General features: G+C 32.0%; 1 protein-coding gene across 11 annotated transcripts; it reads left to right on the forward strand.

Moving 5' to 3' along the window:
- Nucleotides 1-422: 422 nt before the first annotated feature.
- Nucleotides 423-4,867, forward strand: LOC114746758 (probable acyl-[acyl-carrier-protein]--UDP-N-acetylglucosamine O-acyltransferase, mitochondrial). Of its 11 annotated transcripts, none has more exons than XR_003740308.1 (12): nucleotides 423-765; nucleotides 850-968; nucleotides 1,553-1,677; nucleotides 1,788-1,896; nucleotides 2,588-2,680; nucleotides 2,753-2,869; nucleotides 2,980-3,063; nucleotides 3,365-3,469; nucleotides 3,558-3,644; nucleotides 3,740-3,835; nucleotides 4,267-4,416; nucleotides 4,588-4,867. XR_003740308.1 is itself a non-coding variant. In XM_028935036.1 (12 exons), exons 1-11 carry the CDS (start codon nucleotides 684-686, stop codon nucleotides 4,390-4,392), a joined length of 1,032 nt encoding a protein of 343 aa, XP_028790869.1. In that variant the 5' UTR covers nucleotides 423-683; the 3' UTR covers nucleotides 4,393-4,416; nucleotides 4,588-4,867. The 11 variants fall into 11 exon arrangements, 8 of the variants coding, with proteins under 8 accessions (XP_028790869.1, XP_028790870.1, XP_028790865.1 ...); XR_003740309.1 differs by having other exon boundaries at nucleotides 4,610-4,867; XM_028935036.1 differs by having other exon boundaries at nucleotides 4,378-4,416.
- Nucleotides 4,868-11,519: the final 6,652 nt, after the last annotated feature.

Consider the following 11,519-nt stretch of genomic DNA (forward strand, 5'->3'; position numbering starts at 1 on the left):
AACCATAACTACTCCTCCGGTCCTTAATATAGGATCTAATTTTTGAGTTGATTTTGGTTCTAAATATAAGACCCATTTATCATATTTATCAATTTTTTCTAAATTACTCCTATGGATACTCCCTCAACCATAATCAAGTAGAAGAGAGAGGGGTATTAAGAAAGATGATTATGGTGTTTTAGAAAAAATGTGTCACTTTTCTTATAATTAACTAACTTACTTAACTTTTTTAATCTAATCAAATTACTTAATTTATATGAAGGACCGGAGGAGTATTTATTATAAACCACTGTTATAATAAACTTTCTTGTGCTTAGCACAAGAGCTTGTGCGTCGCTCCCAAACTGCTTTCTAATTGCTGCCCCGGTAATCGTTGTCAAGTGTTAACCCCTCAGCAAAACCTGATTCTATGTGGAACCTGCGTGAATTCAAATTTTCAATCCAATGTCTTGCTTGTATCGACTCAAACACTAGAATCCCTTCTGCGAGTATATATGGCATAGATCAAAGTGCTGTAAAAGAGCAATTCCCTTTTGTGAGTTGTGAGGTAAATCGCATTTGTACTTTTGTTGGGTAGTTTCAGGCATATGACATTTCTATTCGGGTGAGTTTGGTTTTGAAGATAGATTGCATTTTGTGAGTTGTGAGGTGGAAGCTCAGGGAAGACGAGGCCGCACACGAACATGTTTGAATATCTTCTCAAACTTCGCGGGCCCTATTTATCAACCCGCCAAAGCTCGCTCTTATACTGTCGCTGCTTCTCATGTAATCTTCTCTCTATCTCCTTTCTTGTTTGAATTTGTAGATTTTTTTCCTTTCTAATTTTCTTTTGACCGATCTTGACTGTAGGTTTTGTCTATCATCCCTTAGATGCTGCCCAGAATAAGAGGATGGAAGCTTCAGATAGAGGGACTTCAAGCTTAATTCACCCCAGTTCGATTGTTCATCCCGATGCCATCATTGGCGAGGTAATTTCTTGAAGCTGAATTCTTCACTTCACATATTCACTATCTCGGTTTTTCTTCCTGTCGGTATTCTTTGTTTCATTAGGATTGCATAGGGTCTTGTGAGGTAGCTCTAGGCTGAGAACATACGTCTACATGTCGTGTCTCTTTCCGTTTCTGTTTTGAGTGTATAATGTACGGTGCTGGTGGGACTGTGATCGTGGCTGGAACTCAGAACTCTTCTATAGATAACACTCTTATTGTTGCTCGTTTCAGTGAGAATTAGTGTTGAGTTTACTGTTCCTTTAAGAGCTGTCAACTCGGGTAATTTTGGCTTGCTTGATATGCAGCAAAGATTTTGGAATTTGAGAAAGAAAAAAGAAGAGGGACAAGAGTAAAGCTCGGATTGGATAATATGCCATTTATGTTCATAATGTGGTGTGGAATACTGTACATGTAATGGAGTCTTCGAGTATTAATGCAGGCTTTTGTCCTTTTGAGCTCATCAAACATATTTTGCACTGCTTAATCTTTTCTAGTGATTGATCTCCTGCTATTATGCCTAATGTTTTCTAGTGATTGGTCTCCTGCTGTGCTGTTATGCTTAGGGGGTTTCCGTAGGACCTTTTTGTTCTGTGAGTTCCTCCGCAAAGCTTGGCCATTTTTGTAAGCTATATCCAGGAAGCCATATTTTTGGAAGTACTGAATTAGGAAACAACTGTACTTTGATGACGTGAGTTCAGACCTAAGACTTTCAGATTTGCCAAATTTTCTGCTTTCTGCTTGGAATAATTTCTATCGGACCATTATTTGATCACATATTTGGGGAAATATATTTGGCAGCGGTGCAGTTGTTGGTGACGATCTTCCTGGATGTACAATCATCGGAAGAAATAATATAATAGGGTATCATGCTGTAATTGGTGTGAAATGTCAAGACTTGAAATATAAGGTACCTTATCAGTTGCTATTCACATTAAGGGACTCTGTCTGTGTGTCGTGATTTATCTTATTGACAGCACTCACTCTATGTCAATTTACCCTTTGGGTTCTGATTGTTGAAATGGAAATCATGTTATCATCGTTATATTCATGCTGTTGGGAGTTGGGACTAAATTAATGCATAACATGAAATGACTAGTAGAGTGGCATTCTCATCATGAATGTTATAACCTCTATTATTCTAGGCTTTTTGGATATTTTCTTAACGTATATAGACAACTAATCACTTGGTATATTCTAGTTAGTTCTAACTGAGAGTAAAGACGTAAACCACCATGGAAGACTCATGCAATAGGGGATTGTGTCTAAGAACCTGACAAGGCACGGTAGACCTGTAACGGAAAACTATGAAGTAGAGTTCCTAACAAACAGATGTCTGAAATAGTGATTTTTTGTGGATGCTTATTTTCGATGTCACATGCCTAAAGACCACTTGCTAACCCGCAAATGTACTTAGCAATTAGAATGTCCTGCTATATGCTATAACTCTTTAAGTGAGATAGCTAATGACCTCTTTATTAAACTATGAATGGGCTGGATTATATTATATGTACACATTTCATTTGTAGCATGGTCATGTAATTCATCTCTCTTTGTTGTTCTTTTGGGTCATAAATGCTCATAATTATGCTGCTATTTAGCCAGAGGATGAATGTTTCCTGGAAGTTGGTGACAACAATGACATTAGGGAACATACTTCAATCCACCGATCTTCAAAGTCAACTGATGCAACCGTAAGAAGATTGCCCATTTGTTTATGTGTGTGTATGTAGTTTTTAATACTCTAACTGGCGCAATATGATCAGGTTATTGGGGATAACAATCTCATCATGGGATCTTGTCATATTGCCCATGATTGCAAGATTGGTAACGACAATATTTTTGCAAATAATACTCTTCTAGCTGGGCATGTCGTAGTTGAGGTATGCCCTTTTCAAACGAATGATTTTTGTTTTAAGGAAGAGAAATTCATGCAAATTTATTTTTTTAGCATGTATGATTGTAAAATTAATCAGAACTTTTCAAAATGTAGGACTATGTTCACACTGCAGGTGCCGTCGTTGTTCACCAATTCTGCCATCTTGGCTCCTACTCTTTTCTTGGTGGTGGTTCTGTGGTAAGGTCATCTCTCAGTCTGCTGGCCTTGAGTAGCTATTATGCTAAAAAGGGTTTTGTCCTTAGTTTTGGAATGTAATATGCCATTGATTTCATCGTTGGATTTAAATAATAGCTGAACTTTATAGTAGTACCAGTCTCTATAGATGGAGTCTTACACATAAGGATAATGTCCACTTTGCATTAAATTGCTAATTCTAGGAAGTCTTTATTGAATAACTTGTTGAGCAACAAACTTCTACAGTTAGTTTATGCCAAACGAGTTGCTGTAGCTATAATGCCTTGTAGTTGCATAAATGAAGGTTTCACAAGATGTCCCCAAATACATGATGGTGTCTGGAGAAAGAGCTGAACTTCGTGGTCTAAATGTAGTGGGCCTTACTCGATGTGGATTCAGCAATACAGAGGTTCTTGCTGATAAAATGTTAAGTTCATTTAATTTCAATTTAAATTAGATCTTATTTTGCAACTAATAGTTGTTGCGCAACATTCTAGATCAGGAGCCTTAGAACAGCTTATAGAAAGATATTCATGCCCTCATATTCAAATACGAGGTCCTTTGAAGAAAGGCTTGCTGATGTGGTATTCCCTTGTGCTTTTATGCTGCTTTGAGTAATTAAGTTATGGATCTGGAGGCTTCCTTCTGGGGTCAAATCTTAATTGAACTACTTTTGCAGGAGAAGCATGAAGAATTGACTCACTTTCCTGCTGTGCGTACAATGTTGAAATCTATCCGTGATTCTTTTGTAGAAGATCGACGCGGAATATGCAAGTTCAGTGACTTGATTAGCTCTTGAAGCATGATAAAGAGAGCATACACACACGGATATACCAAGAGGTTCTGCGCCACTCCTCCTGTGTCATTACACGCTTTACTCATAAATACTCTGCTTGCCATCCCCATTTAAAGGGGTGTTTGGATACCCTGAAAAGTGCTTCTAAGAAGCACTTTTTCGCAAATCGAGATAAACTCCTCTACATATTTATCTCGTAGACCGTAAAATCACTTCTGAAATCATGGTTTGGTTTCCATCCAAACACCCCCTAAATAAGACTTCTTGGGTCAAGGAAATCAACTCATGATTAAAATACTATATTACATAATTGTGTTTAGTGTAAAGAGTTGATAGTTTTGCAGATATATCATGCAGTTTTTAGCTTAACTTACAAGCTCATGTGCATTCTATGGGGTAAACCATGACAGGTGTTCTGGCAACTGTGTAAAGTCAGTGTACACTGAAGCAATTTTGGCATGAAGAGTAGTTATTACGATATTAAGAAGAAAAATATTGATGGAAACGATGAATTCTTGTAGGTTTCCAAATATTGATTTCTGAAACGGAGATTTCAAGAGGTATAGTAGTGCCAGTACAGTTTTGCATTAATGGCGTAGCTACTTCTATTCTGTATAATCTTTAGACCATAAGAACTTCAAATTATGGTATGAAGCGAGTTGCTTTCTTCTTACCAATTGTAATTTTGGATTCAAGTAATTGACTTGAGCAGTTACGTGGGAATGTGTCAGATTCTAAATCCAGATAATGCAGGATCATTTGGCAGCCCGTTTTTGTCTTGTTATGACAATCATTTCTGCGTTCAACGGCCGATTGATTTTGGACTCCAAGTTTTCCCCTTCTTGATTTGATTGTTCGGGATCTAAAGAGATCATTTAATGCTAATGTAATCTATATTGATTAGTGCCTTAAATTGTTTATAGTATACTCCTTTGATAGCTCTGATTGGAATTATTGGGCAGATAAGATATAGCACACTCTGATATTGACTTACGAATCATTATCTACAAATGTGTCGTCAAGCAATTATAAAATAATGCCACCTGTGGTTCTAAATTTCTAATATAAGAGCTAGATATAAGTAACTAATTTAAAAATATTAAAAAAATTAATTTAGCTAGTTATGTATAATAAATGGGTGTTGACTTTTCTATAATAACCTAATCATGTACATTGGAATTATCTAATAGAATTACTTAACATGTGCAATAGGAATATTTTAGTGAGAAAATTATAAATTTAGTAATTAATAAAAATTATCTCTTGTTTAGCTATTGTATCAAGGACAGGAGGTAGTATTCATTGTAATTGTACTTTTTTTTTATGGCAAAAGAATGAAAGGTTTCTAATTACCCACTAATATCAACATTAAAGAAATCAACCAACCAAAAGATAATTTCCTAGAATCGAAGCAAGCATGTTGTGAGGCATTGGTCCTTATCACCTATACCAACCCTCATTGGTTGTTATATTTGTAACTTTTGACTTAAAGAAAGTCATTACTCTGGATTACAACTCTTTGCAAAATTAGAAAGCCACATCAAAGTGTATTAGAAAATTGCAAGATTTACTTCAACTTAATTAACAAAACTCAAAGTGCTCATCTCTTTGATCCTTCACCACCACCAAGTGGAGTGCCACTGAAACAGACAAAATATCTCAGTTATCAAAGTGCATGTACATTGGACATTTAGTGATACCCATACTTTCTACTGTTGTTCTTTCTTTCTTTCTTTAGTATATAATATGATAATAAGAATGAATGATACGATCAAAAAGCAAATGGGAGACTAACTACCAATGATTTTTCATGGTTTGTACATTATTGATTGATTGTGACCTATGAACTAACCTCATCCGTTCTTTACTTTTTCTCCTCTTCTTAAGTTTGAAATTAGTGCTCTTTTTCTCCTTAATAGACCAATGATATGGGTTTGCTGTGAATTGTGACAAAGTTCATGCCTCAATTTGGCAAGGTAAATAAAAATGCAGAAATAGGCGTGCATGGTGGGTGTTCTTATCCATATTAATAATAATATTAAATTCCAGGTGATCTAATTTATCCACAAATCACATATAGCGTGGTATTTTGATGGTATTTACATTGAAAAAATATCAATGACAATTTGTATTAAGTGGTTTTGAACTTGTTCTTTCAAGTGGGTATCCAATTCAAGTTTTGTATATGGAGAAAATTGTGGTTTTTTCTTTTTTATACAGTTATCTTAATCAGATCATATTTGAACATTGTTGAACTCAATTGGAGGTAGCTCTTTCAAAGGTTTTTGTTTTTTGCATTTTCACAAACTTGAATTGAGACGTAATACTTAAGCATTCAAAACCCTTTTGACTAGGGTCAAAGCCTATTAGTAAAGTTGTAACTGAATTGAAAAAGAGATGATACTCGACCTTATTGTCAAGAGGTGCCTACAAGGGTTTTTGTTTGTAATTCTCTTTTGAATTAATGGAATACAGTTTTCTACTTAAAAAAAATTTACACTCATATGGTCTAATCAGACTCAATTTAATTAGTTAGAATCCAATGTGTATTTTAAAAGCTTGTGGATATCATTAAAAAAAATATTGGAAAAATAACTATAATTCTTAAAAGAAATTAATATAATATAATATATGTAATTTGTTGAACTTTTTGTCTTGGATTTTTGGAATATATTTTCTCCTTTAAAAAATGAAAAAAAAAAATCAGTCTGTAATATCTGTGCTCCGGGGAAAAAGATATCTATCAACAATATAATTATAATGGGATTGGTAAATGTTGATGGCGATGGTTAATAATATTTTTAGACAGGTTAAAGGCAAAAAGATAAATTAGTACTGTACTTTCACTAATATGATATTATTTTTTACTTGGCAAGTGGATTGTAAAAGATTTCCAAATAAATGCTGAAAGTTGATTGAATATTTATAAGAATACATATATATATATATATGTAATTATTATTCTATTCACCCGGCACTTGATGCTTCAGAGAGCTTCAAAAACTTAATAGCTTTTGCGTTTAGAATACGAGTAAATTAATAGTGGAGATAAATGTTCTAGAAGGACACATCATATATATATATATTGAACAAGAAAATGGATAATCGTATCAGGCCGAAAAAAGAAAAGAAAAGAAAAGAAGAAAGATATGATTTCAAAAATACCTGATGTGTGTGTGTGTGTGATTTATTGGTGCGCACAACGTCTTCCTTTTAATTCAACAAACCAATTAGAGGAATTTTTGATGTAAAATTCATAGACGGCACTATTGGTTATTTGAGCTATCAGCGGTGTGATAGTCGGGTTTTGACCGTTTAAACACGAGATTTCAAGTTTGAATTCGTCAATCTTTTTGAAAAATTTATCCTCGGATGGACTTAATAATATCCGAATTAGACCCCGTCATATAACCATATAAAAAGAGTTTAAATCTTCACACCATAAATAATTTCTCTAAATCATTAGTATTTATAACCTATAGTTTATCTCCCAAATTTATAATTTTATTTCAAATTATACTTATTGATTGCATATACTAAAGGAGGTTTTCATCAATGTAATGAGGATAGTGATTAAAAAGTTATATTAGGAAAATAAGTATACATTTATTACAAATAACTAATTTAATTAATTTATATATATGTACAGGACAATACTTCAATCAAGATTTTTATATCCATCATATTCTCCAATCATGACTATGTGTGATTATAAAACTTAATATAACGAATGTAAGAAATTTGACCTGATAAGTCTTCTTCGTAGGTAAAACCAACTATTTCATCGATACATTTAAGATCAGAGTAAGTAATAAGTTATGTTATTCGTAACTTTATAAGTCATAAACAAAAATATTCACTCTCGACTTCCTAGCTTTGAAGAAAAACGAGTATTAATAAGAGTCTTATGCTAATTTAATAGTTACCAAATTAAAGATATGGAAAGGGCAAGTGCATAAGTTAATTATAGTTAGGTCACAAAGCAATCCCTAGCTGCAATTTGTGGTTATGGCAAAGTAATTGTAAATTATATTCTATAAAGTTACAAATAAAAAATCTTTGTTGTAAAAAATTATTTTGAGACCTAATTGTAGTTAAATTAATTATTTGGAACCTAACTATTATTTCCCTATCATATAATAATAATAATAAAATCATGTTTACAGCAAGAACAGTATCTTTTGATGAAGAAGATTCTTTGAGGGATAATTCCAAATGAGTGTCAATTACCTGACGAATGAATGTGTTTGGACTACAGAAACAAAAAGTACTAAAGAATGCTCCCACTTGGCTTCCATTCAACTTGCATCATTATTGTTATTAAACTAATCCGAACTCAAAATCTCAACAAGTTGGACCTAAGAGATCATTTTCCCCCTCATGTGTTTATTTTTGTGTAAAATATTACTCATTTCGATTTTTATTATAAGAAAATCCAGCATGATTCATAATATGATATATTTTGTTTAAATCGTTAATTTTTTTCGCTTAGTATTAATTAATGTAAAACATCCTAACTAATTAACCACCCTTCTCTAATTAATGATTTTTGTTGAGGATAATTTTGATACTACCTCTGGTCCTTAATATAAGATTTCGTTTGAATTTTATTTTAATTCTAATTATAAGATCCTAATCCACTTTATCTCCTATATTTGTATATTTTTTCCAAGGTAGTCCCTTTAATAATAGTAGTTCTAGCCAATAAATTTGATTAACAAGGATATTTTAAGAAAGACAATACATATTTATTATAAATAACTAACTAACTTATTTTCTTAATTTCCTCAAATTAGTCAACTAGCTCTTATAATTAGAATCATAGGTAGTATTTGACAAGAAATAACTAATTTTGTTCAACTTCATTAATTTTATATAAAGTTATTATTAGGTACTTATAATAATCATTGGAGACAATAACTTTTTTCACTTAATATCGCTAATTAACTATAAAACTTCCTAATAATTAAGTAAACAGTTTCTTCTAATTAACTAATTAATTTTATCAATGGGTAATTTTGAGGTTTTATAAAAATAAAATAATTACTTTTAACTAATTTTCTTAACTCGTGTAAAATAATTAATTAGTTTGAGATTCAGATTCTAAACATGCAAGAGGCTCAGTTTTAAGTCTAATATTATTAAGATGATTTTCAAGGTTTGCTTTGATCTGCCATCTAACAATGTCTCCAGTTGTTTAAGCTTGATAATGGTAAGTTGCCCCAGCTGCACTACCACGTGTCATGTTTTTTTGCCAGTGAAACAGAATACAATTACCAAAACACACACAAACCCAAAAATATTATAATATATTCTCTTTTTAATATAAGAGTTAGTTGATTAATTTAATTAGATTAAGAAAGTTTGTTAAATAAATTATTTATAATAATTAGGTATTGTCTTTCTGAAAATACCCTTGCTAATTATGTACTACCTCCAGTTTTTAATAATTAATATAAGAGCAAGTTTAATATTTAATTTGATTCTAAATATAACACTTCAATCTATTTTGACTTTTATATTTATTTATCTCTCCCCAAAATAATCCTTATATTGGTCGCATATATTAAAGGTTTTTATAAAAGTCAATTCTAATACACATTATTAGTAAGGGTATTTTAAGAAACACAATATTTATTTACTCCTCCGGTCCTAAATGTAAGACCCTTATACACACTTGTATAAGGGTCTTACATTTAGGATCGGAGGAGTATTATATATAACTAAGTTAACTAACTTCTTTAGTCTCTTCAAATAAGTCAACTAGCTCTTATACTATCTCCAGCTTTTAATATAAGAGCTCGTTCAACTTTTATTTTAGTTCTAAATATAAGACCACAATCCGTTTTGTCTCTCATATCTATTCATTTTTTTCCAAGATAGTCCTTGTAATAATAGTAGTTCTAACCAATACACTTGATTAACAAAGATATTTTAGAAAAACAATACTTATTTATCATCAACAATTAACCTTGAAAAGACAATACCTATTTATTATCAATAACTAATCTAACTAATTTTCTTAATTTGCTCAAATTAGTTAACTAGTTCTTATACTACCTCCGGTCCTAAATATAAGAACTAGTTGACTAATTTGAATAGATTAAGAAAAGAAGTTAAGTTAGTTATTTGTAATAAATAAGTGTTTTTTTCCTAAAATATCCTTACTAATTAAGTGTATTGGCTAAAACTACTATTATTAGAAGGATTACCTTAGGAAAAATGCATAAATATAAGAGACAAATTATATTGGAGTCTTGTATTCAGGATTAAAATAAAAGTCAAACAAGGTCTTATATTAAGGACTGAAGGTAGTATTAAAAACCGGAGGTAGTATTAAGGATGGAAGGTAGTGTATGTATATTAGATAAAACTATAACTTGATAGAATATTTAACATGCACAGACTAAAATATTTAACATGTACAGCTATTATAAAGATTATTTTAAAAAATAAATAAATATAAGAGATAAGTTATTTTAAGAATAGAAGGCAGTATTTCATATCTCAAATTCTCACCATAGTTGAGGCCAAGTTTGGGGGCAAGACAGTTTAGTATAGTTTTTTGAGTTTCCAATCTTTTTTTTTTTTTTTAAATGTTCATTTATCCCAAGTTTTGAAATGACGATATTTCACTTTAGTGTAGTAAATAACGCAGCACTAAAATAAATAAATCATCACATGGGGCATTAGAAATAGCTTCAGTTTTATGTATACATAATAAATAGGGTTAAGGTGCACCCAGCACCCCCAAGTATTTTATCAGGTGTACCCAGTGGTCTAAAGTAATTTATGGTGCAATTTTGTCCTCAAAGTAATTAAAATGGTACACCGGTATCCCATGCTAACAGATCTGTTACTTTGACCGTTAAATTGATGAGTCAGCACAAGTTTGACCAAAATAAGCTGACGTGGCATGTCTAATAAGCAGGTGATGTGGAATTTTTTTAGGATTAAGGTGCATCCAGCACCCCCAAGTATTTTTCCAGGTGCACCCAGTGATCTAAAGTAATTTATGGTGCAATTTTGCCCTCAAAGTAATTAAAATGGTACACCGGTATCCTATGCTAATAGATCTGTTACTTTGACTGTGAAATTGATGAGTCAGAACAAGTTTGACCAAAATAATCTGACCTGGCATGTCTAATAAGCAGATGACATGACTTTTCTTGTTAATTTCATTGTTTTGTCTGAATATTACTCCTCTGGTCCTATTTATAAGGCACTTCCAGCATGTTTCACACAGACCAAGAAAAACCTTAAATTTCATTAACTCTCATTTAAATTTTAATAACTTTTCAACTTTATCCCTATTTAATATACATTATACCTCATATAAACAAAGTCAATACAATAATAAATGAGGGGTAAATTTGTACATTCATACAAAAAATTTCTCTCAGTGCTTTATAAATATGACCAAAAAATATTTTCTCTCTCTACCCTATAAATAGGACCAGAGGAGTATCTATGAAAAAATTTCTTACTCTAAAAAAATTCCAAGAGCTGAAGAGAGCATTTATTGAACCGAGAAAACAAAGCAGTAGCAGACGAAAAAAATTCCACATCACCTACTTACTAGACATGTCAGGTCAGATTATTTTGGTCAAACTAGTGCTGACTCATCAATTTCACAGTCAAAGTAACAGATCTGTTAGCATAA

This window comes from Neltuma alba, unplaced genomic scaffold (genome assembly GCF_004799145.2).
Source record: "Neltuma alba isolate B1F8T4 unplaced genomic scaffold, ASM479914v2 tig00005091_pilon, whole genome shotgun sequence".
NCBI lineage: Eukaryota > Viridiplantae > Streptophyta > Magnoliopsida > Fabales > Fabaceae > Neltuma > Neltuma alba.